Source organism: Hippocampus bargibanti, linkage group LG14 (assembly GCF_051943395.1).
Source record: "Hippocampus bargibanti isolate YZ-2025 linkage group LG14, ASM5194339v1, whole genome shotgun sequence".
Lineage (NCBI taxonomy): Eukaryota > Metazoa > Chordata > Actinopteri > Syngnathiformes > Syngnathidae > Hippocampus > Hippocampus bargibanti.
Genome location: NC_142747.1, coordinates 14,359,649 through 14,385,782, shown reverse-complemented (window position 1 = coordinate 14,385,782; position 26,134 = coordinate 14,359,649). Strand labels below are relative to the sequence as shown.

The following is a 26,134-nucleotide window of genomic DNA, read 5'->3' as shown; positions in this document are numbered from 1 at the left end:
TAACAGATTGTCAGCAGCAACTCTGATGGTTATTCTGTACCACTCATATAAACATTAAAATGAGAAATTATGCAATCCTCTCAAAGATATCAGTGATGACATTCATATCAGTGCTGATATAATGATAAATACATATGTTATATACATACATACATACATACATACATACATACATACATACATACATGCACGCACTCACACAGAAACACATAAACTATTAAATAAATAATAAAATCATCACTTCACTTGCACTTCGTGTGTGTGTGTGTGTGTGTGTGTGTGTGTGTGTGTGTGTGTGTGTGTGTGTGTGTGTGTGTGTGTGTGTGTATAAGTGTGTGTGTGCGTGTGCGTGCGTGTGTGTGTGTGTGTGTGTGTGTGTGTATGTGTGTGTGATATCAGAAAACTGCAAATTGTCACCAAAAATAAACCGGACTCTGAAATCTCATCAAGTGGTTGCTTAGTCCCAACTCACCTGACTAAACCATCTGGTAGGCCAACTCTCAAGAAGCAGGTCCGCGCACGAGTGGACAGCGGATGAGGAGGCAAGCACAGGAGACAGAAAGGTGGTGTGCATGTCTACGATGTGTATTCATGAAACAAACCAAGCAAAGGTGATCAATAAACTGGATTCGACATGCAGGATGTAATTTGTTTGGTGGCGTTTGACCAAAAATAGCCCAATGATGCATCAGAAACAGACTGACCTCACACTTGGGTCATTTGACCTAACTTTTCAAGTTATTAACTTCACCAATCATGACAATGGAACATGATTACATGATAAGATGTCCACTTTTGTGGGTCAGTGAATTTTGTATTGCTTATTTCAAGTAGTAGTTGGACCCTTTTTGACCCATCATTGGCTTATTTTTGACCAAACTATTATGAAAAATGTATCCATAAGGATACATATTAATCCTCTGCTTGACGCCGTTATGATAAACTTCTTGCCTGGTTAAACCATTTTCACCAAATCTCTGTTTAATGCCCATCATGTTTATGTGGAGCCCTGTGACCACAGCATCGGGTCACAGGGGGTTGTCTTACTTCTCACCATAGTAACGGTCCCCTGGCAACTAGCCGGGAGAGCCAGTTATATGGATGGAACACCAAAGCCTTCTGGCTCCCCTCACACCGCACTCCGCATCGCCATCGCTCGGCTCAGCGCCTCCTTTATCCTCCTTCGGTTGCAGTTTCGAACAGTTCACGAGTGGCCAAAGTGAGTCGGCTGCAGCGTCGTCAGCCCGCTGCAGAGAGACGTTATCTTCGTTGATCCGTCGGGAAAACTGCCCACCTTGCGTTGTGAGTATCGGTCGCACGTATGACTCATTTGATCTGAATATCATTTGTATTTCATTAACTTTGAAGAAAAAAATAGACAAATGCTTTCTTGTTCTTATCTTCTGTTTTCTTCTTGTTTTTGTCCATGATGGATTCCACCCCCCACCCCCTCAAAACCCTCCATATTCACCTTTTCTTTTATTTATTTATTACTTTCTTTTATATGTGATAGAAAACCTTCCCGCTTCCTCAACTTTGCCCATCCGTGCCAGTCCAATTCCGGATCGCCACGGGCGCACAAGAGGAGCGGGAGGTCAAACATGGGCTCTAGCTCCTCATCTTATGCCCCCAAAGCCATTTTTCTAGATGTGGATGGCAAAATGCAGAAGGTGAGTCTCGAAAAAAAAATAATTCCAACTGATTGTAATTATTGTCACGGTCTGAATTCAGATCTTTTCTGCCATGTTTTGTTGTCATTAAAGATAATCGAGTGGAAATAGATGAGTGATTCAAAAATGGTGGTACAACAACACCACAAATCGCTCTCGTTTTCTGCAAAATAATCGGCAAATTAAATGTTAATCAAATAAACAAAGTTTAAAATGTATTAGAATGATGCTTGGAACTATGTAGATAGCCTGTTTTAACTTACTTTTTCCTGCATGGGATTATTATAATTTTTTTAAAATATCTTTTTAAATTCTGTTCAATGTAAGTTTCGTGTAGAGTACCCGTTTGCATTAAAACTCATGAACCGTTTGCTTCAACACATTTTTTCAACACAGTTCAACACATTTTTTTTCAAGTTTTATGTTCTACAATTCATTGCTTATTCTATCCAAAAGTTAAACACCATGTTAATAAAATAAAAAAAAATATATTTAATATAAAATACAAATAAATAAAAAATAGTCAAAGTATTTGTCAAACAAAAAAATAAAATACAATACAATGTAATAAAACCTATATCAAAAGGACAACTGTAAAAATTAGGCAGACATTATTTCTGCAGAAATAAAGCCAGTTTGACACTGGCTTACAATAACATATTTATCAACACCTGTGCTTACTACACGACTGTATTTGAATGTCATTAGACTGGTATTTGCAAAGCCAATTTTTTAGGAGGTTGATTATTTGTTGTAAAAAGTTTTGTAACTATCGGAACAGATTCCACAAAGTTTATATTATCGTAAAGGAAAGATTTCAATCATACCGTTAAATATATGTTATATCTTGATGGAACACCAAAACACAAGGGAAATGTGAGTGTGTGTTATATGTGTGTGTGTGTGTGTGTGTGTGTGTGTGTATGTGTGTGTATGTGTGTGTGTGTGTGTGTGTGTGTGTGTGTGTGTGTGTGTGTGTGTGTGTGTGTGTGTGTGTATCTATGCGATTAATTCAATTCAAAGTACCTTTCTAAGTATTCCCACAACACGCTTCGCCTGAGTCAGATCTAAAAATGAACCTGCCTCCGAGCACACCTTACAGGTGTTTCTGATAGCGAGAGAGAAGAAACAAATTTGTTGCATACCGAGACGTTCGGCAGTGTGTAATTCAGTTGATAAATGAAGCCATGTTAAAATACTTGATTCCTGTCCATCATTTTATTTTTCCAAAATTTCTTCTTTTTTGTCATAATAAGGAAATATCAGTGCAATACGCTCTGTTTTCATGATACTAACTACACTAGCCTTTTTGCTAATCATACAGGAAAAAAACAAGTTTTTTTTCTGCCTACTTGTGAAGTATTAGCCAAATACCGCAGCAGTAAAGTTGTTATTCGTACGATGCAAAGCATTCAAAACCATAAACAAAATGATGCCTACATTTAGATTTCATTCAACATCATCGCAAACTCACATACGCTTATTTGCAACACTCGGCTCTGTGCTAAGTGTTTCAAGTAGAGAGCTGCTGATGACACATGTCTGCTCGAGGGCCCGAACCTACAATTTAGTGTTTGTCTGCGACACCTGTTTGTTTTCAAGGTCACATCAAGATCATTGTGACTTGTTCTTGTGTTACTCTTTCTTTTTCACGCATGCCATTTTGCTATGACGATTCATGCCATTCAGTCACAGAATTGCTTTGAGCCGTTGGGCGTTTCTTTGTAGGCTATGGAAGGATCATTCAAAGCGTTCTTTCTATTGAATTTATTGTTCAGGCTTTGAGCTGTAGAGCGGTATATGATCACTGTGCCCCGCCCAGTGAAGCATTACCGAGGCCTTGTATTGATGAAAATAACATCAAAGGGTTGAATAGGGCTCAATGTTATGACATTTAGGTTTGATGGGTTTTCATTTCCTGTTGTTTTTAGTTTACATTTAATGCAATTGCATGTGTGTTATTCTAAGGTGGTGTTCAGTCGGCACTGCAGTCCATGTGACATTAAGGAACTTCTTTGTACGTCTTCTAACATCCCCAGGTAGGTACCCCCCTCCTGTTTTTGTCAGATTTTTTTTCTTTTTTGTTATAATTATGATCCCAGTAAAATCATTTTGGTGATATTTTGCATGAATGTACATTTTCTGCTAAAATAATGTATGCCTAATTTTTACAGTTGTCCTTTTGATTCTGGTATTATTTTATTTTGATTTCATTGAGATGGCATTGTTACATGCTACTGATGCGGGTCACCCAAAAATCCTAAATCCAGTAAATGTATGATTATGATGATGATTAGGAGCAGGAGGATAAAAGATTGGCTTGCACTTCAAACGCCACACCACCTAGGGGCACTGTAGGACAGGTTTTGTGCTTTTTTTGCAGGTGTGGAGGAGGGGTAATTTTAAAGAAATAATCTGTGCTTAATTCCATTTTAAGGCTTTTTATTTATGCATTGAGGAAGTCTTGATTTGTTGTTGTTATTTCGTTTTGAGGTTTTTTTTTATTTTTTTAGGGGGATGGGTTTTCATTTATTTATTTATTTATTTATTTTACTTATTTTTATTTATTTATTTATTTTTACGAAATAAAAGGTGAATGACTAAGATATTCTAACTTTTTTTTAAAATATGCTCTACCAATAGGAACACTGCAATCATGATGGTGGATCCCGAAGGCGCCTTGGTCTCAATCGATCCCACCATGCCCACCAATTCTCCAAAGTATGCGTACTATGACATTTTCTTACTCAGACTTTTTCAAATAAGGAAACCAGCCATTTGATGAACTTTATTTATTTACAGTTGACCTTATGATGATTGCATTGTTTTTAAGAGGTGAAAAGCGATTTCATGTTGTTGCACAAGTGACCACACCACCTGCTGATTAAGAATTGGCTGAACTCGGATATAACCATTCATTCAAACTCATGTTAATTGTGAGTCAGTACAGTAAAGTGATGTACCCCAAATTAAGTCCACATGTGCTACTAGGCCTTCCCTGTTTTTTCTTTCTTTCTTTCTTTGTTTCTTTCTTTCTTTGTTTCTTTCTTTCTTTCTTTCTTTCTTTCTTTCTTTCTTTCTTTCTTTCTTTCTTTCTTTCTTTCTTTCTTTCTTTCTTTTTTTCTTTTTTTACTTTCTTTCTTTCTTTTTTACTTTCTTTCTTTTTTTTCTTTCTTTCTTTCTTTCTTTCTTTCTTTCTTTCTTTCTTTCTTTCTTTCTTTCTTTACTTTCTTTTTTACTTTCTTTCTTTTTTTCTTTCTTTCTTTTTTTTCTTTCTTTTTTTCTTTTTTTTCTTTCTTTCTTTCTTTCTTTCTTTCTTTCTTTCTTTCTTTCTTTCTTTCTTTCTTTCTTTCTTTCTTTCTTTCTTTCTTTCTTTCTCACAGAGGCCTGGGGATTTTGTGTTCACACTGACGACTATTGGGAACTGTTGATAATTTGGTCCACCTTGGTTGAAATACCCAGTTCTCGCCGAATATTTTTTTTCAATGTCGTAAAAACCGGGCATTTGAACAAGGGTGTGTGGATACCCCGCCCCCCTCTAACCCATCCCCAAAATTTTGAGGAAAAACTATCTTTATTACCAAACGATTCTGGTGACTTCTCGGCTTTGTAATCAACTCTAGTAGATTTCGCTCACATTAGATTTGTCCAAATTGAGAAATTATATGAATGTACTATATAGAGGTCTGGTCTATATAGACCGGGCCGGTAGTCGAGTGGTTAGCACACCGGCTTCACAGTGCAGAGGTCGCCGGCTCGCATCCCACTCTAAGCGGTACGGAAAATGAATGGATGGATAGATATATGGAGGTCTTTGAAAATGTATTAAGATTGACAAATTAGGAGTGGACATTCTTTGCAAATCCTTTACTCATCAAAATTTGAAATCAATTTTGATTTTGAAGGATAAAAATGAATTTTTTTGACTAACAATCTGCTTTTTTTAAAGCTCATTGTACAAAGTTGTGCCTCTGTCTACTGGCCAACTTGGAGGTAAGCAAAACCTACGACCACGACCACATCCAATAAAAAGTCAACAACAATCATGAAATTATCGAGGTGATAACTTTCTGACATATTTGTCTGTGCAGAGAAAGAGGACATGTTTCAGAACGTGTTGTCCCAGGTGGCTGAGCAGTTCAGCAGGTAACAGCTCAGGTTTTTTATTTTTTTAATGCCCTGACTGGTGGTAGACCCCCCAAAACAGGCAAATTTGACACATTGTATTAAAGTTGAACAAAATCTCAAACAACAAAGTCATCAGAACAAAAACGGTCCAAAGTAGCAAACAAAACCACGAGTAAGACATGATAAGACAAAACAAACTTGACGGGTGAAACAAATGCTGTGAGTCCTTTTAACTGCCACTGATTACATTCACCAACACCTGTGCAGCTTCGGCAGGGCAAACCTTACACATAGCTCACACATATACCTGACAGCACCGTCATTCAAAACCATTTGCTCGATCTTGTTGCAGGAAGACTCAGTCACATGGCAAAACAATCTCCATGGTTTTTTTTTCCTATATATTTTTTTTCAACTTATTTTGTTGAATGAATGACGCAATACGGTTCCCTCGCAGAGCGTTTCGCATCAATGAGCTGAAAACCGAGGTCACCAATAGGCTTGCAATGCTGGAGAAGAGAGTGGAGTGTAAGTGGCACATTTTGATAAATAAATATTTAATCCAATGTAGCACAACACCACAAATATGAAAACTACGAATCACCGTTTTTATGTTTCAGTGGAGGGGTTGAAGGTGGTGGAGATTGAGAAGTGTAAAAATGATCTGAGGAAGCTTCGAGATGAGATGACATCAAGAAGTGGCGGCAGGTGACTTTGACATTTGATGCGGTTTACACAGATATCGGATAAAAGCCTTGGAATACATATGCGAACCAGTCAATTATATTCAATCAAAAATTTTAGATCGATTTGAGAACTTGAACAGAAACCAAGTCCTTCCATTGTTTCAATTTCTATCTCAAGGTGTTAAAAGCATGTGTTCTTCTATTCAAGGTTAGTACACTCCGTAACCCCAAATATGTTGCGATTTCTTTCTTGCTTTAGGATAAACTGCCCATGCAAATACAATTTTGATGACGGAAAGAAGGTCACGCCGAGACGAGACGTTCCCAATTACCCAAAGGTGCCTTTAATGAAATACTTGACAACAATTACAAATGGAGATTCTCTCTGCTTCTTCTTACGCATTTGTACTCGACAGTATACACTGTCTCAGGAGACTGTCGAGGCGCTGAAGAAGCCAACGTTTGATGTTTGGCACTGGGAGCACAATGAGGTATGGTACAGCATGCCAATTCAAGTCGTCAAGCTTGTCTTTGATGCTTTTCATCCAAACTTTTTTTGCATGGATGTCATCTTGTGCGACTTCAGATGCTGAGTTGTTTGGAGTATATGTACCATGACTTGGGTCTGGTGAAAGAATTCAACATGAATCCCATTACACTTAAACGCTGGCTGGTAAGGAATCACAACACCAAAATGTGCAACATGTACCTGTATAACGGTATACAGTGAGACCTCAATTTACGAACTTAATTGGTTCCCAGACAGAGTGTGTAAGGCGAAAAGTGTGTATCTCAAAAAAGAAATGTCCATAGGAAACCATTAAAAAGGGAATAATCCGTTCCCGGGTTTCCGTAAAATATAGTTTTTAACTAAATAAGCCTTAAAACTACACATAACATACCTTATTCTATGTATAATAAATGTGCTATTGTATCGTAATGAAAGAAATACACTGCATTGTATCATAAAGTCACAAAGGGAGGCACATTACATGAGGACTGTAATTAAAGAAATAAACTGTGCTGTAAAATAACGTTTTTTTTCAACTTCTTCGATTGCCCTAGACCGTCGCTTTGAGAGCACGGAAACACCTTTTGCAACAGACGCACCTTGGATGGCTTCTGTGTTGCGGAGAATGGGAGCAATGGTTGACTTAGCATAGCCGTGCTCGGCCACTAAATCACACAAACGCACACCTCGTTCGTGTTTTTCAATTATCTCCTTCTTCTCAGCGACGGTGATTTTATTTTGTGTCTTCCTGGGCTGAACACGAGCCTGTGGTGGTTTTTTTTTCCGTCCCATCATAGTAAAATTATCAGCAAAAAGCTCCAAGTAGGCGATCGACGTGTGCATTCAATGAGAGGGGGTGTGCAAAGTAGCGCCGGCTGGAGCGCTGTTCGGTCGTGTGCTTCCGCCGAAGATCACTCCGCCAGCCGTGGTGGGTGTGTATTATGAAAATAGTGCTTATTATAAGGTTTAATTTTCATAAATTTGAGGTTCTTAAGACGAAAAGTTTGTAAGATAAGGTGTTTGTAAGTTGAGGTCTCACTGTATCTGCAACCAAATCCAGTTCTTCTCCTCCTTTAGGTTGACAAAAACCGCTATTAAATCGATACAACAATATATTTGCTTGTGCAGCTCTCTGCCTTTCCATGCAGCTCTTGTATTTTGTTTTTCCACTTCTTTCTTTCCTTTCCTCTTCCTTTCATAACTTTGCTGCTGTGTTACTTCCTGGTACAGTGAATGGCTGCCGCTGCTCACATGCACTAACAAATCATGTGACTGTAAAGTGTCCTTGAGAGTTTTGGAAGGTGCTTGGAAATTAAATGTATTATTCTTATTCTTATTCTTATTCTTATTCTTATTATTGATGAAAAGGTTTCTTCAGCCGTCATCTGTACAAAAGTGAAGGTTTCGGACGTTTCGCCTCCTATCCAAGAGGCTTCGTCAGCGAACTAAAGTCTGACTGGTCGTATCGGCCCCATTTATATATCCCTAATGTTCAGACATTGTGGCGCCGGACACAGCTATGATAGGTCCCTACTCTCAGGTTGGAGAGTAGGGACCTTCTTCTTCTTCTTATTATTATTATTATTATTGAAGTAAAAAAAAACAGCACAAACTAAAACTAAATTACATTACTTATGTGACACAACACAAAAGATTGAATGACTATCTTAAGCACTTCCTGCACCCCCATGAAGCATGAAGCAGTTCTAAATGAAAGAAGAGATGATCAAAGCGTCCTTTTCACCAGTGGATCAGAGATGTCATGGTGGAACATGCACGTCTGCTACAAGCTAAATGTTGAAAGCAAATACGAAGCTTTAGCATCCATTGATGAAAAGAGACAGTCTCACATCTCCCGTCCCAAGTAAATACGCTTCAATTCCAAGCTGCGACATTTCCACATCCGCATCAGTGCTCCTTTCTTGTCATCGCAGGCTCCTCGAGCTAAGCAGACTGTACAACAGCACTGACCTTTCCACTGAACAAAGCAGGACTGTGAAAATTACAGCCGCAAAAAAGCACAATCGCCCCAGAACTCTTCAATCGATGGAAAAAAAAAGTGTGGCCTGAAAAAAATGCTACCTATGCAGCATTAAAATTAATAATGACCTCCGATCTACTCTGAAATTCATGGATTCCATTAATCCATAAATCCCAATCCAAAAATTGTTCAAAGTTGCATTTCTTTTCTCTTCCAAATCTAGTTGGGCATTCAGGAGAACTACCGCAACAACCCTTTCCACAACTTCCGTCACTGCTTCTGCGTTAGTCAGATGATGTACGGCATGATCCACCTCTGCAACCTCCAGGTGCGACTTCCCTTTTTTCCTGAAATATTGACCTTTTTGGACCTCCCAATTTGTGTAAACTCTCACTGTTGTTACGCAGGAGAAGCTGACTCTAACTGATATGGGCATTCTAATGACAGCTGCGGTGTGTCACGATCTAGACCACCCTGGATACAACAACACGTAAGATTTGCTATTCATCACTGATAAAACACACTGACGATGACTTTCGACTAAGAATGTTTTGAAACTGATGTTGCTGAACTGTGCAGCGATTCCACTGGAATGTTGATCTGGAGATTTTGTTTTTAGTTTGTGTTTTGTTTTTGCTGTTGGTTGCTGGACTTTGGAGCGTTTCCATCAGTATTCTAAAAGCATCTTGTACACCGATCAGGTATCAAATCAATGCACGCACGGAGCTGGCGGTGCGCTACAATGACATCTCACCACTGGAGAACCATCATTGCGCGGTGGCCTTTCAGATCCTTTCCCTTCCTGAGTGCAACATCTTTGCAAATGTGGATCCCGAAGCTTTTAAACAGATTCGACAGGTGAGTGGATCGACAGCAGACACTTCATTAAGTACACTTCAAGTATACTTTGTGATATCTAAACTAATGATACGTAACGTTTTCAAGCCAACCTGAACAAAAACGTAACTTTGCTCTTTTGATTGCAGGCCATTATCACTCTCATCCTGGCCACTGACATGGCAAGACATGGCGAGATCCTGGACTCATTCAAGCAGAAAGTGGACAACTTTGACTTCACCAATGAGGAGCATGTGACCTGTGTAAATACACCACATCAGCATTTTACAGCGACAACAACTGCATGACTCGATCTGATTTTAGACGAGTAAAGGCAACGATTAATGACAGTGAACATGGCCATTTTTGGGCAGAACACAAATTTGAGGAACTTCTCATGCACAAACAAACTATCGACAATTTTTGTGTTGAAATTCATATCTGGCTGATATTCATCATGTGTGTATTTTCATACAAAACCAGGGGGAAGTACTTATAGTCACGCATAACATGCTTGATTTTCCCTACAGATAATTATTTCTGCTAAAAATTGTACAGGTCAGCAATCAGACAAAGACATAGTAAATGTTTTTTTTTTTTTAGTCCGCCACTTCCATAGCACACCGTTTAAATACAATGTGATGAAATGCCCCCTGAACCCCCCCCCCCCCCCCAAAAAAAAAAAACAAACACACAAACAAAGAAACCATTCCAGGCAATAAGTACCTCTCTGCAATATGATTGGCTGCCGCATTCGCTCCATCCCCCTGGTCTTCGATGAAAGCAAAGGCTCAGTTGAGGTCTGCCATCTAGTGGTGAGATATGTTATTACAACTTAAACTGGGTCACTCAATTGAGAGAAAACATTTATGTGAAAATTTGCCACACTGTGTTGTTTCTTCTTGTCGAATGCAATCGCTTCAAAATGGCCCTGGATTTTCAGATAGCAGAGCTGATTTGTGTTATGATTCGAAAAAAAAATTTCTGTGTGTCCGGTTATGATGTAAATAAAAGTGCATAGCTTTTCTTGCAGAATGTATGTCTTGAACAATAATGCCTAAAATCGAAAATGTTTGTGATATCTTCAGCTCAAGATGGTATTGATCAAATGCTGTGACATTTCCAATGAGGTGCGGCCCACCGAAGTGGCCGAGCCTTGGGTGGACTGCTTATTGGAGGAGTACTTCATGCAGGTGAGCATTCAACCAACTTTTTTTTTTGTTTTAACCTACACAATTCTTCAAGATTATCAGTAGATTTGTTAACTCATTCACTGCCAGACGATGTGTAAATATGTGTCCACTCCAGTGCCAGGGTTTTTGTCATTTTCACTCAAATAGCAGGACCTAGAGAATATTGAGTTTTAGGACTTCGTAAACTTTCAATGCAGTTTAAGAAACCTGAGACTCTCTGCTTTCAAGAGAAAAAAAGTTAATTCATAAATTATATAGGTCTGCAGTTATATGAGGTTAAAATGAAGGTGGCTGTCCAAAATACAATGTAATACATATATATTGGTTTATATAGTGCTTTAACAACAGCTGTAGTCAGAGGCCATTGCCAGCGCTTTATCGGGACCCAAACAAGGAAGCACAAAACCCGAACAAATTCGGGAATGGCCGTGAATGAGTTCAACTTCAATACAGTCCAATAGAACTGCACGTAGCGGTCAAATTCAAGCTCGCTAAAGTGCACTTCAAGAAAATAACACATGCTAACATTTGCGTCACCCAGAGTGACCGGGAGAAGTCGGAGGGCCTCCCGGTGGCCCCCTTCATGGACAGAGACAAAGTCACCAAACCCACCGCCCAGATCGGCTTCATCAAGTTTGTGCTTATCCCCATGTTTGAAACTGTCATGAAGGTACGATTCACCTGCACATCTTGCTTGTGTGAATACCTTGACAAGCCTCTCTCTTCTCAAACAGCTTTTCCCTCAAATTGAGGAGATCATGGTTCAACCGCTGAGGGACTCCCGAGATCACTACGAGGAGCTGAAACAGATTGATGATGCCATGACAGAGGTAGAACTTATTTAATCTGTCGTTTGTGTGTGTGTTTGAGTTGTTGTCTCGAATATGATCCATTTTGAAAAAAAATATACTTACTTTAACGAGATACAAAACTCTTGAGAATTTGATGTCAGATTTCTGTCGTTGATGATGAATATTGACACAAAAGGCCTTTTGTAGGACTAAAATCTAGTCCAGTGCTTTTCAAATTTTGGGAAAAGATAAAGATTTTTTTTATTCAACTTCGTGCTAAAAGTACATTTTCAGTTCTAAAAATCAAGTAATTTTCTGAAGTTACTCAGGATGAATTAGACTAATTACACTTTGTCTTTTTCAAACACTGGATAGCTTTTGTCCATTTAGATTTTAAATTACCGTATTTTCTGGTGTATAAGGTGCACCTTCAATAACTGGTGTATTTTCAAGCTTTTTTCCATATATAAGGCACACCGGACTATAAGGTGCACTTTCAGTGAGTGGAAACGTTTTACAGGAGTATAAGGAACACTTCTAATGAATGGTGTATTTTCAAACTTTTTGAATATATAATGCGCTGTAAAGCGCACCTTCAATGAATGAACATTTTTTTTTTCAAAATATAATATCTAAATATATAAATGTTTTGCAAATATAAAGCAGGTGCTACAGTAGAGGCTGGGGTTACGCACGACTTCTTCTGCAGGAGGAAATGGGAGTCGTTGGCTGTTGGCAGTAGTTACGAGACCTGTCACAGCTCAATATTATTTTATACATAAGGCGCATCTGCGTACTAGGTGCAGGGTCATCTTTTGAAGAAAATGGAGGCTTTTAGGTGCACCTTATACACCGGAAAATACAGTAGTTAGGTGGTCACTTTTTAAGGACACACTTTCCCACACTTTGAAAACCCATGCTGAACAGTCAACAGTTTCAATTTTGGCCAATTCAAAATGTTTCATGTCGGGGTCACCAACACCCCAAAAGTCAAGTAATGTCTGTTTGAGGTACACACGGTCACACATGAATGCATGTGCACCGCACCCCAATCCAAATCCACTTGCTAACATACAGGTATGTCTTTTGTTCAATGAGGCACAGAAGAAAAAAACTGAAAATATGTCATTAGGCGGCAAGAAGAAGTAAGCTCCACAGTGAGTGAGTGCAGTGGTATCTGTGTAAGTAAGAAGTGACGCCTTGGTTGTGTGCTAACGTTTAGTGTCATGAGTGTGTGACTGTCTCTGCCTCTGCTGCAGGAACATGCCAAAACTTTCATCATGTTGAATTTCAGTTCAATTCAGGTTACTTTTAATTGAATATTCGTAAGAGATAAATCTTTTTTTTTTTTTTGGGGGGGGGGGGGGGCATTACAATAAGGAAATATAACACGTTACAGATGAAATACTGATATTGTCATCACTGAAGTGATTAAATTGTCCAAGCTTGTGAGAAGTACATTTTGTGTTTTTTTTTTCAAATGACACACGTTTTTTTTCACTTAGCTTAAACTAACACTGATTGACCACCATTTTTTGCTAAGCTAACACTTAGCTTAAACTAACACACAAAGTCACAAATCCGCAGTACTTATCCTAAGAAAAGGGCTGGTGTATTAAACGACTCTAACATGCAAATGTTATCAAGGCTCTCAAGGAAATTCAACACATTGAGCTTGAAACAGGGACAAATTAAGTGATGAAATTGTCATGTATCCTTTTTTTCCCTCTTAATCTTCTTGTTGCGTCTTTTCCACCATTTCTGCTTATAAACTAAAATGACTATTTTCTTTTTTACACTCACTGGCCACATTATGTACATAATTCAATGAGCCACACAACAATGCAAGAAAGTCAAATAACTCTAAAAAACCAAGAATGGTCGCTATTGATTGACATCGGTAGAATAGAATGCATTTTTTTAAATCATTTTGCAGACGAATACCATAAATGAAACATAAAGTTAAAGAGAATATCCTGCATTTGCATACTTATTTAAATATATCGATACATCAATGAAAGTGATAATGGTACTTTGTTAATGGTTGTTTGTCTATGTGATTGGCTGTTTTCCATTCCAGGGTGAACCCAAATTGTCAACTTAAAAATGGCCACTTTTGACTTAAGTTCACCAGCAACCCTAATGAGGACAATTGCGATAGAGGTCATTGTTGCAATTATATACATTTTTCAGTGGCCTTACTTTGAAGGACAAAATAAACACCCCTGTGTACATTATATGCTTGTTACTGGAAACACACTGAAAGTGTCAATCAAAAGTGACCTGTTTTTAAATACTTCAAAGTTGTTTTTAATTTAAATACTTTAATTAAAAGTGCAAGTCCATTTAGAGTAAGATTTAGTGGCCCATGCATGGGAATTGTGGCCGCGGGTTTTGGGTGGTATTGACTAGACACAAGTCTTAGTTTGTCTTGTTTGCATCACTTTCCTTACTTCCTCCCTTCCTTCTACCTTTAAAAAAATTAAACACCAATTCCGGGTGTCTTTTCCTCTTAGGGGTCCTCTTTGGTGTTCAAATTCAGCAAAGACTTTAAGAAGAACGAGTCTGGTTGAGGACTTGGGAGTCCTGCGTTGTGACAATCAACACGTGAAGCGACACGAGAGAGCAGAGAGACGACATACTCTAAGTTAGGCACCAAGATGGCATTGTATCTTCAATGTTGACTTAGAATTTTTGCACTGCATATAACAGAGAAGCACCCCTATCCCCTCCAGTGAGCTTTATCTGTTTATTTGTGGTGACTAGCTCGATTTATTTGTGTACTTTGACAGCACTGCAAATATCCAGAAAAAAAAACAGGTTCCCTAAAAATCACATGATTAAAATAACAAATTCGCTCAAGTCATAATCCTCTATTATTCTTCCCATTCCCCCAATTCCAAATATAATACCTACATTAAGAAATGTCACATTACTATATTCTGTGTTTTAATTTTTTGGCCGTGTCAAACTATTTTACATTCAGACTATTCAACTAATTCGGGAAATCTGGGGAACTTTTTCCTACTTCCCAAATGTCAAATTTAAACTTCCACATACTGGTGAGGTCAAAGACCAGAAACCATCATGAGTACTAGAATTTTAATAATCAGTAAACAGTTATGTCCATAGGTATTTGGACAAAGACATTATTTTTATGATATTACACCAAATATATTTGAAATAAAATAAGCAGCACGTGATTGTGTTTAGGTAAAACTGGCATTTATCATTGACTGCCATTTTATGCAGGGTATCACCATTTGAGAATTCAAAAGTATTTGGATGATATAAAAGTCAATCCAATTGTGAGTTTTGTCCCTGGAGATAATTTTCCAGGACTTTCCATCACATATCCATCACTTGATACCATTTTGTGATCTTTAGTCTTCACACTTTTAAATATTCTACTAAGCACAGATACGACTTTAATGAGGTTAAGCGGTTAGCATCATATTTGGGTGGATGCATTTATCTCCCAAAAAGTTTGGGAATTCTAGATTTCATTACATTTTTTGGATGACAACAATCCAACATTTTTTGTAACAGTGGCGAGAGAAAAGAAACAGAAAGCAATAGATAGGAATTGCACATGAGCCAAAACATTCCACATTGTAGTGGATCTGGATAGGGTAACATCATCTGGCTCAAGCAACAGCAAATGATGTCACATTGTCCAAAGCATCTCATGTCCCTGAAAATGGAAACATCTTGAACGTCAAAGTCTACACTGCAATCAGATGGTGAGTGTTTCCTATTAAATCCAATTGTGTCGATGTAGAGAGGCCAACCGTCCATTTCTGTTATGTTTCTTTTCACTTAAAAAAAGCATCTGTCATGATCAAAGTGTTTATTTTCAACTTACCAGAATGCTTATTTATTATTACAGTTGCAGTCAGATGTGTTTTTAAAGCAATAAAAAAATGATTTTCGTAGCACTTGATAACAAACAAACAAATCCCAGTAACCCTTTTTGATGTAATTCTATGTACACTTTTTTCAATCATACTGAGAAATCACATGAGCAGTCATGAATTGTTGCACTTCTAAAGAAAGTACCTTTTATCAGCACATTTTTAGACTTGAGGTCGACAAAGGAACTCGATTCAGCTCCATACCACCCAAAGGTGTCATTTATCACAGTACACTTCCTCCTCCCTCCGTCTTATCAGCTCCATCTGATCAAAGTATTTTTTTTTTCTGGCATCTACTCGGGTTTTTGTCATTTTTGTTGTTCTTGACACTCCAGTAATTATCCAGAGCTCACACAGGATAAGGATACCACCCATTTGGGAGCAGATGGTATACAAGGCAATAAACATGGTATGACTCACCAATCTACAACCTCATCTCCAAGCAATAAAAGAAAATCAGCCCTACATCACATGATTGCAGTTGAGAAGAGATGAAATATGTATTTTTATTTGTGCAAGTACCCTGTTTGTTTGGGTCAATATACTTTTCCACTTGCCGTGAACATCTTTTTAGCCTGCGGGAATGTTCTCATTGAACTCAACATACCAAGCATGGCCAGTCCAGTGAATGAAACACTGATCACCTACCAATAAAGACTTGGGGCACCACTTTTATCTCTTTTGGAGCTACTGTGTTTCTTGGTTGAGATTATTTAAAATGATTGTACTCCACATGTTCTGAAATGACAACAATCTTCTGATGTAACAGCTTTGGGATTTCATTTTTGGAGAGATTCTCAAGTCGATATCATTGAATCGCAATTGGAGCTGCAGTAAGTAGTTGTTAACTATTTGCAAGTATGACAGCAACCAGAATTTAGTTTCTTTCTGTCACTGAAATGTGTCACGATTTGCAATGTGGTGGTGGTGGTAGACCCCAAAAAAGCAGGCAGGGGGTAGAATCAGGGTGTATTTGACAAATTGTGTTAAATACCATCGGCAGGAATAAAATATCAAACAACAAAGTCATTCGAACAAAAAGGTCAAAAGTAGCAAACAAAACCATGAGTTGAAAGACACTGACCCGACACTGAATGCTCATGCCAAGAGTCAGAATCAGAATCAGAAAACCTTTATTCGTCCCACAATGCGGAACTTTGCAGTCCACCGCAGCAATTTCAAAGGGGGTGGGGTGGGGGTGGAAAGGATAGAAAACAAAATATTCTAAGCATAGCAAAATAAAAATGTCAACTATGTACTGTAAATGTGCAAAACCGTTTCATAAAAGTATCAAGAAAGGCATATTGACATACGTAACTGTATTGCATCAACCCATATTTACAAGTGTCCAGTTGTTTTTTTTCCCTTTTTTACTGTCCCTTATTAAAACGACCAACACCAGTGCAGCTGCAGGCAGGGCCCTACAGTGCCACCCGTTGGTCACAAACTGAAATGTGACAAAATGTGTCCCATTTCTCCATTATGACAGACGAACCATATCATATGTTCAGCTCTAGTGGGCAGTGGCCTATCACTGTCAACTACTGCAGCAATCAGAATTAGCAAGGGCGTTGAAATGGATTTCTGGTAAATATTTCTGACTTCATTATTTATTTTAGCCAGTTTCTCCATCATCAGATCACTGAACATATTAAGAACTACATCTATGCGTTGAAATGACTTCCAAAATGGATTGAAAACGAGATGTTAAAATATGTCCTAATATGGATGTTGATATGTTGGATTTGGACTTCTCACACCAGAATGTCAATATAGATTATGTACATTGAGCAGACTCTACTGCGATCCAATATAAAAGCCCTCCAAGCAACACATTGTTCTTTTATAAATATAATACTCTGTTTTGATTGTTTTTATTAAGTCATCATGGCTCTCCTAAAAGAGATTCACAGTCGCAGTTAAAACCGTTGGCCCTAAAGCACAATATTTCCACATTCCTACATTCTTTTTCACCTCCCATTGGTACTCTCACTTTCTCAAATTAAAATCCACCATGGGTGATAACACATGGTTTGAGCTATTTCAGAGTTATGATTGAGAGTTTGATTTTAATAGAGAATAGGCATTGTGTGTATGTGCGTGTGTAATCAATATACAGTTATTTCATGGCTAAATACCGTATTTTACAGTGTATAGGGCACACCCAAAAGCTTCCACTTTTTCTCAAAAGACGACCCTGCGCCTTATATGTGAAGTAATATTGAGCCACAACAGGTCTCGCAACTACTCTCAGCAGCCACGACTCCATTTCCTCCTCTAGAAGAAGTAGTGCGTAACCCTAGCTTCTACTGTACCGTCTTAAAATGTGGTGTGCCTTATTTTTGGAAAACTTGTATAGATTTATATATTATATTTGGAAAACATTTTTCATTCAGTGAAGGTGCGCCTTATAGTTTGGTGCGCCTTGTATATGGAAAATGTTTGAAAAGACACCATTCATCGGGGCTGCGCCTTATACTCTGGTGTGCCTAATACAGCGGAAAATACAGTACATAAAATTTGGGACACATGGATCCAAATGAAAACTGTTTCAATCTCAAGTGAATATTTCATGCTACGTTTCTTTTATTGTGTTAATCGGTTGATTATTCATGCTACTTTCAAAATACCGCATGTGTAAACAGCAGGATTCCCCGCCGTGTCTATGTAAACACACCAGATTCCGGTGCCAAGCCACAGATTAGACTTGAACATCAGGCAGACGAGTGAGTCACCCGCACCAGTTTGTCTTCTCTATTGACCAGACAAACAGCCTAGCTAGGATGGTCCTATGTGATCCAACATACACCTAGACAATGACGTGCTTATTGTTGAGGTGGAGAAATCACCACTCCTGACATTCTCTGGAATGATCAGTGTTCCTATATTATTTGCTTGAACCTATTCAGCTACATTCCTCAACGGAGTTTTTGTGATAGGTGACAGCCTGTTTCAATTTTGGTTTAATCCCCGATTAAATTTGTTTGGATAAATATACAGTATGTTTGAAATATAAGTTTGACATCAGGTAGAAGACTATTTTGTTGTTTTGCCTGACACTATATCTCACACGCTAAGGTGCACGCAATATAGTGGTTAAACCAGGAAGTTGTCCTGCACACATGACAGTGGTGGGCCTGCAAAGCCCTCTCTGCTGGCCTATAAATACTGTATCTGAATTACAGACTAATGTGAATTATATTTTGTCCATGATTTTTTTATTAAATAATTTCAAATAGTCTTTCAGCTTCCTTTCATTGCATTTCCCTTGTTGTGCTGCTTCCAGCAAACTATGACTGGCTAGTCACTAGCCAATTATCGTATCACTATCCGCTAGTGATAAGAGCATATTGGCAGAGCTAGCACCCTTTAGCTGTAAAATAGATGGACATCATTAAGAAATGTTGGACATCTCTGAAGCTAACAAAAATATCAAATAATTGTGCAATTGTATGAGATTATCACGAATCCACACGGTCATGCGTCAAATGCGAACAGTTTCATGACGGTATTTCTTAAGTTTCTTCAAGTCACAAGTTATTTCCTGGCTAGTGGCACCCTCTAGTGGACGTGTAGTAAATCACACCACACTCTCAGCTGTGGATTGATTCAGACATATCACTACTGAAGGCCTAGCTTTGAAATTCACTGCCCTAAAAGGTTGTTCATAACCTTTGTGGAGGCTTTGATAGCACTTTCGTGAATTGCTTCAACAGAAACATTGGATCATTGATTAACAACGTGATGTACTTTCATCTTGTTTTCGTGTTGCAATCACAACTGGTGCTTTACATTCCACGTGTTTGCTTCACCTCCTTTTCAGTTCAGTTGTGGGTCACGTGGTTTCGCGATCAAAGGTAACTTTAGACTTCGTAAATAAGGAAATATCTGATTTCCAAAGAGCTCAGCACATACTGGCTCTCTTCACTAAGTCAAGTTTCCAACATACCAGCATCGTTCGGGGAGTATCCTGTGTTGTCGGATCTTTCCATGCAGGCAACCCCCACCCCCGCAATGTCCCCTACGATGACCAGATGCAGACCAGTATATTGTTTAAACTCATGACTGATTGACTGCAATGGCTGTTTTTGTAACCTTTTGTACTGTATAGCTCACATTTATCTCCTTTTGCCTTCACTCCTTTGCATTTACATTGCTCCACATGTAATACTGATCTTCAGAGTATGAAAGGCCTGATGGTCCACTACACGGCACTACTTTGTTTACAGCTAAATAATCTGCCGCAGGCATCTTGATTGTGTGCTGGCAGAACACCAGCAGCAGGGCTGGCCTGTTATCTGTTCAACTAACAGAAATGTCGGTCCTTTAAAACAGTACTAATGGACACACTTGGACTGGAGAGCAAGGGTGGGGCAACTTTTTGGCCTGCAATCATCATATGGCCCTGGAGAGCATATGATTTGACATACGATGCAATCCTTGAAACATATGTAGACTCGAAGGAATTTTTAGGAGGGCAGGTCATTGTCTCACAGTAGTCTGTACTAAAAGAACACGAATACTTGACTGGCCTGCCAACAGTCCAAACATGTCTCCCTTTTAAAATGAGTGGCACATTATGAAACAAATGCATTCAACTGAGACTATAGACTGTTGAGCATCTGAAATTTTATTTCATGTAAGAATGGGTATGGATTCCGAAAGGTTAGCTAATTAATGTTGTCAGTTTCCAAACACTAATTGAAAGGTAATATAACACTGTGGCTAACACCCTGTCCCGGGTATTTTGGAATATGTAGCAGACATCAAATAAATTTAAAATTAGTATATATTCAGTTGAACATAGATTGATGAGGCTTTGCAAATTATTCTATTCCATTTTTCATGATCTTTGGTGCACAGTCCAGATTTGCACGAGTTTCGCTTTTTGATTGATTACCTCCTTTTTCTGAAGTATAAGCGATCAAGTGACTGTTGAAAATAATATGTCTTGAACTATCTGGAGGAAAGTGTGTGATTATCATATGTGTAACACATGGCAAACAGTTTAAAAAGAAAACCAAGTCAGGATTTTTGAAGAATTAAAAGCCAAGCAGATACCTGCTGCGTATGTTGAACAGATGTTTTCCAAACCAACTCATCTGATGTTTGAGTTTCATGGCCAAAACACCTTTTGTTTGTGTTTATTTATTTTTATAAACAATTGCAAGGTCCCAATGGGTGCAGTTAGATGGGTCCAGTGAGGTAATGCTTGGTAGGTAGGATAAGATCATGACAACCCCGTAATCGAGAAAGAAATGAGAAATGATACGTTCCTGTCCCTGTGTTTAATCATCTTTCATCACATGCTGGGACTGTGCCAGGAAATATTCACTCTACCCTGACTTTTAATGCTCCCAGCTATACTCCCCAACATGTTTATTTATTTTTACACAAATCAAAAGTACGCCCCTCACCCTAAACACACCTCCTCTCACCCTATCATTAACTTTATGGGAGTTTCCATCAAATTCCTTCCCAATAAGTGCGTGTTTAGGATGAGGAACTGTTCAGTGGGAGGAGGGGCTTTGTTTTTTTCTCCCCTCCCCTTTAGGATTTATAACAGTTAATTCATGACCTGTGACTGTGAACCCTAATGTTATGAGAACAGGCCCTTTTGCGTGTTTCAACATGCTTATTCTGATGCCCCTTTGCTTTCCTATGTCTTCACTTGAAAAAGATGACCTATTTTTAATGGCACTATTATAATGTGCTTGCTAAGCCTTGCATCAATAATAACTTTTAACATCACGCACAGAGTCCAAAGTTGATTCTGTTTGAAAAGAATTATTAACATAGTACAAGATTAAAAAAATGATATGTGAATGATGATGATTTGAAGTGTGTAAATGATGATGTGAAGTGTCACAGGTTATCTGTACAGGAACTTGACCATCTTCAATATTGTTCATGATTTTACATATCTTTAAATGAAAATTACAAATGTATTACAAAATGGAGATACACTATATATTTTTGCCAGCCATGTTTTTGCAGAAAAGTCTCCATTGTGCAACGCAGATTTGACAAAAATCTATGTTGTTTGTTCGAAAAAATAAAAACTACATTTATGATGCACTCTTGGTTATAGTAGAGGTGTGACTCTTTAACTCATTCACTGCCAGACATGCAAAAATGTGTCACTCAAATTCCAGGACCCACAAAATATTGAGTTTTAGAACTGCATAAACATTCAGAAAATAATAGTTAATTCCCAAGTTATATTGGTATGGAGTTATCTGAGCTTGAAATGGGGGCGACTGTACAAAATGCAATACAATACATGCATATTGATTTATATCGCACTTCTGAAGCTTGAACAAGGCGCGAACGGACAGAAGGCAAATTCTGCCCCGTTGTGGATGGGAAAAACATTGCCAGAGGTCCGAGAAGTGCTTTATCGGCATCCCCCCCTCCCCCCAAATAAACCGAATGCATTTGGGAATGGCGCTCCACGTCACACTTTTCAATTCCCGAATAAAATTGTGAATGGCAGTGAATGAGTTAAACATGTTTTGATGAGTCAATCCTTTCAAAATATTGTTAGTTTGCATAGTTCCACTCAACTATCTTCTATTCGTCTTATTATGATGAGGGTTGCAGGCATGCTGGAGCCTATCCGAGCTGTCTTTGGACAGGCGGGGTACACCCTGAACTGGTTACCGGCTAATAGCAGGGTGCAAATAGAGCAAAAAAATATATAAATAAACATTTGCACTCACAATCACACCTAGAGACAATTTAGAGTGTTTCATTAGCCTGCCATTTATTTTTTGCGGGATTTGGGAGCAAACTGGAGTACCCGAATAAAACACATGCCCATGTTGTTACTATACACTGATATGAAGTTGATCAAAGTTTGGCATGTGTAACTATCATAAAACAGTACTTGGAGAGTGGAGTATATAGTAATTGTTTTTATTGTATAGTATTTTGTCACGTTTCGGTTTGCGACCAACGGGTGGCATTGTAGGGCCCAACTACAGCTGCACAGCTCTTGGTCATTTTAATCAGTGGCGGGTAAAAGAACTCCCGGCACGACCATTCAGCGTTGGGTCATTGTTTGTTTCACCACCCTGTCAGGTTTGTTTCATTTTGGCATGTCTTATTTATAGTTTTGTTTGCTACTTTTTTTCAGATGACTTTGTTGTTTTTAGATTTTCTTCCTGCTGACTTTATATAATGCAATTTGTCAAATACACCCTGCGACTCTCTTCTGCCTGCATTTTTGGGTTCCACAACCTTGCATATCGTGACATATTTTTTGAACATGCATTGACTTCTCCTCACAGTGATTTGATTGTCAAATATGTCAATATAAGGCACAAAAGTAACTGTCATTATTCTAACCTTGTACTCCAGCTCCATGCGGGCCTGTGCACCTCCTCGCTTCTTGTTGCTGGCTCCGGTTCGCCTCATGCGTAAGGGGATATCTCCCGCTGAGCTCCCGCCTGCCTTGCTGCAGTCCCGACACCCCGAGCACAGTTTAAGAGGGAGAAAATATCTGAAAATATCATCAGGAGTCAGTGTGTTTTTGGCTCATGTGATCCTTAGATGAACAAGTTTTTTTGCATGTGTGTGGAGGAGAGCAGACATCAAGTCCAGACGTCTCTCCTCCTCCGCTCGGTGTTTTCAATCTGCTATGATGCAGCTGGGAATCATCCACTCGTTGTCTCGGGAGGCTTTCTGTGTTAAAATGAAGACTTTTGAAGGAAAACATTGCAGATTTAGTGATGGTATTAGATGGTATTAGTGTGTGGAGATCATCTCTTTGTGAAAATATTCTACATCTCTGGAAGGAGCATGGAAGAAAAAAACAGCACATTTTCCGGTGTATAAGGCGCGCTGGAGTATAAGGCACACCCCCAAGGAATGGTGTATTTTCAAACTGTTTTCATTTATTGAAGGCACATCTTCAATGAATGAAAACAGTTTTGCAAATATAATATATAAATATAATATATAAACACATAAAATGTTTCCATATATAAGGCACACCACATTATAAGGTGCTACATTACAGGCTGCGGTTATGCAATACTTCTTCAAGGAGAAATGGAGTTTGTAGCTGCTGACAGAAGATACGAGGAGACCTGTTGTGGCTCAATATTACTTCACATATAAGGCGCACCTGCGTATAAGACGCAGAGTCATCTTTTGAAGAAAATGGAGGCTTTTGAGTGCCTCTTATATAGCGGAAAATATGGTATTCAAGTAAAAGTGTGTGCCTCTTTAGCCGTGCTTCTGCCTTTACAATATGTGATGAGGTACAGATTACTGGTTGAAATTTGTTACAAAAACAAAAGTGGGGCAAATTCTGTCAAAAGCATTTTTTAAATTTATCCGTGAACATGTCACCGCACATAGAAGTATACAGAAGTTGAATTGGAATGCAGCACGAGCAGTGAAAAAACACATTTCTCATAATAAAGACAATTTGCTTCACATTTTTTTAACATTTAAAGTTAAGTGCCTGGCTGAAAAATGTCAAATTTCTCCATGGGATTTTTGCACTTGACATATTTTATTGTGGAAAAGTGTACGTATGTGTGTGTTTTGTGCATGTTCACGCGCGTGGGCTTGTTTTGAATTCAATGATTGCGAGTTAATAATGAACGTCATGAGCACACTTTGACTTGCGTCTTTCTTTGTCATGTGTCACACGGCTCTGCGACTGCACTTTGGTTCTAACGTTTGGACTGGATTTGAAAATGATGCAACCAGCAAATACTTTAAGTTGTCAGTTAATTCAATGATCAATACTGGGGGCTGACAACTCTCTCTCTCGAACTCACTCGCTCTCTCAGGCTAAAAGTTGTAGCGATCATTGAAACGTTTGAAAGCTGCATGGACATCTCTTGATGGTTAAATGTTGTCACAAAAGAGGTTTTGTTTTCGCAAGCTCCGATCCTTCAATCCGCTCAGCCTGCGTTTTGGTTTTTCTGAACCCTGACTCAAATCTTTGTTTGCTCTCTCTGTTTGCTTTCTCCTTCACTGGAGCAACCATGCCTTGCAATCTATGCCACACTCAAGTGCTGGCACATTCGGGGGGTCATAAGCCCTTGGGTCTCGGCCCACACAGAAGAGATAAAGACTTCAGATGGTGAAGTGCAGGAATTGATGAAATGGTTCTTTTTGCAGTCAAAGTACTGGTCATGTACTCCATGTGACTCACAGCTCGAATTTAAGATTATCATTCTTTTTCTTCTCTTTTGAAATTTCCATCTTGGGTTTGGTAAATTATACCGCAATGCCATTATTATTATTATTATTATTATTATTATTATTATTATTAATAATAATAATAATAATAATAATCCACTGGTGAAAAGACGCTTTGATCCTCTCCTCTTTCATCTACAACTGCTTCATGTAACAAATAGGGTACAGAATGTGCTTAAGGAGGAACAACTCTCTTTGTCTTTGTGTTGTCATATTGTCTTTATGTTGTCATATCTGTTATGTATTTATGTATTTAGATTTTTTGTTCTTTTGACTTCAAGACGGCGCCGCGAGAGTGGCTGCCTTTCCAGCAGATCATGTATTTTGTGTTTCTACTTTTGGCATTGTATGTAAAACAAGCGAGACGAGCAGTAAGAGCCAACCTAATCTGTGAAGAACAATTCTTGGCTGCATCCTCCAAATTACATGCCATCAATGAGCTGTAACGTAGACTTTAAAGTCCTGTTTGTGATGTAATATAGGGAAAGACATGCCCATTTCATGGTAAGATCACAGCATTGTCATCAAATGGTAAGTAGAGTTTTGCTTTTTTGATTGTTGCTGTGCTGATGACCATTTTGTGTTTGGGAGCCTTTTACTGAGCGAGTTGCTTGTTCTGTAGCCACAAAGGGACACAAGTATTCTTGCGCCGGTCCCAAGCCTGGATAAATACAGAGGGTTGTGTCAGGAAGGGCATCCGACGTAAAAGCTGGGCCAAAACAAACATGCGTACCTCTGAAGATGGAGGTTACTGATTTGCTGTGGCGACCCCTTGAAGGGAAAAGCCGAAAGGAAAAGAAGAAGACTTTCATTCATTTCATCACTTTTCTGCTGTGAAATGTAAATTTCTCCACTGCGAGACTAATAAAGGCAAATCCAATCCAATCCAAAATCCAATCCAATGTGTCCAAAGAACATTTATGAATTAAGTCTTTTTTTTTGTTGTGTTGAATTCAAGATGGCGCAAGTCCTGTATTTTGTTTTTCTACTTATTCCTTTCCTTTCCACTTTCATCACTTTGCTGCTGTGAAATGTAAAATTCTGCACTGTGAGACTAATAAAGGCTAAGCTAATCCAACCATTGGAATTTTGAGAAAACAACGTACGGAAGATGGGTTATGTTGTTAAAAAGCTTGCCAGAATGGTGTCATGCAGTTTTGCACTACACCCAAATATGAATTTGCAAACTCGGTGCAGGAAG

General features: G+C 38.6%; 1 protein-coding gene and 1 long non-coding RNA gene across 5 annotated transcripts; one reads left to right on the top strand and one right to left on the bottom strand.

Moving 5' to 3' along the window:
* The first annotated feature begins 1,035 nt into the window (after nucleotides 1–1,035).
* On the top strand, nucleotides 1,036–16,374 carry pde9ac (phosphodiesterase 9ac). Of its 3 annotated transcripts, none has more exons than XM_089013044.1 (20): nucleotides 1,037–1,302; nucleotides 1,514–1,670; nucleotides 3,639–3,709; nucleotides 4,314–4,391; nucleotides 5,620–5,663; nucleotides 5,762–5,816; nucleotides 6,256–6,326; nucleotides 6,419–6,506; nucleotides 6,744–6,822; nucleotides 6,901–6,975; nucleotides 7,071–7,157; nucleotides 9,200–9,304; nucleotides 9,384–9,466; nucleotides 9,678–9,834; nucleotides 9,963–10,076; nucleotides 10,902–11,006; nucleotides 11,548–11,676; nucleotides 11,741–11,836; nucleotides 12,902–12,978; nucleotides 14,314–14,454. In XM_089013044.1, exons 2-19 carry the CDS (start codon nucleotides 1,602–1,604, stop codon nucleotides 12,944–12,946), a joined length of 1,551 nt encoding a protein of 516 aa, XP_088869170.1. In that variant the 5' UTR covers nucleotides 1,037–1,302; nucleotides 1,514–1,601; the 3' UTR covers nucleotides 12,947–12,978; nucleotides 14,314–14,454. The 3 variants fall into 3 exon arrangements, with proteins under 3 accessions (XP_088869167.1, XP_088869170.1, XP_088869169.1); XM_089013043.1 differs by having other exon boundaries at nucleotides 12,896–12,978; XM_089013041.1 differs by lacking the exon at nucleotides 12,902–12,978 and having other exon boundaries at nucleotides 1,036–1,302; nucleotides 14,314–16,374.
* Nucleotides 5,786–23,306, bottom strand: LOC148888462 (uncharacterized). 2 transcript variants are annotated; one of them, XR_016117085.1, is made up of 3 exons: nucleotides 23,062–23,306; nucleotides 11,688–11,806; nucleotides 5,786–6,307 (listed from the first exon to the last, which is right to left on the bottom strand). It is a non-coding gene; the product is annotated as an uncharacterized LOC148888462 (long non-coding RNA). The 2 variants fall into 2 exon arrangements; XR_016117086.1 differs by lacking the exon at nucleotides 5,786–6,307 and adding an exon at nucleotides 9,951–10,072.
* Nucleotides 23,307–26,134: the final 2,828 nt, after the last annotated feature.

Excerpts from the sequence above, each read along its gene's own strand:
- pde9ac (XM_089013041.1), top strand. The coding sequence starts at position 1,602 with ATGGGCTCTAGCTCCTCATCTTATGCCCCCAAAGCCATTTTTCTAGAT. Across the intron at positions 6,823-6,900 it reads ACGTTCCCAATTACCCAAAG|TATACACTGTCTCAGGAGAC; the intron begins GTGCCTTTAATG and ends TGTACTCGACAG. Across the intron at positions 10,077-10,901 it reads ATGAGGAGCATGTGACCTGT|CTCAAGATGGTATTGATCAA; the intron begins GTAAATACACCA and ends TGATATCTTCAG.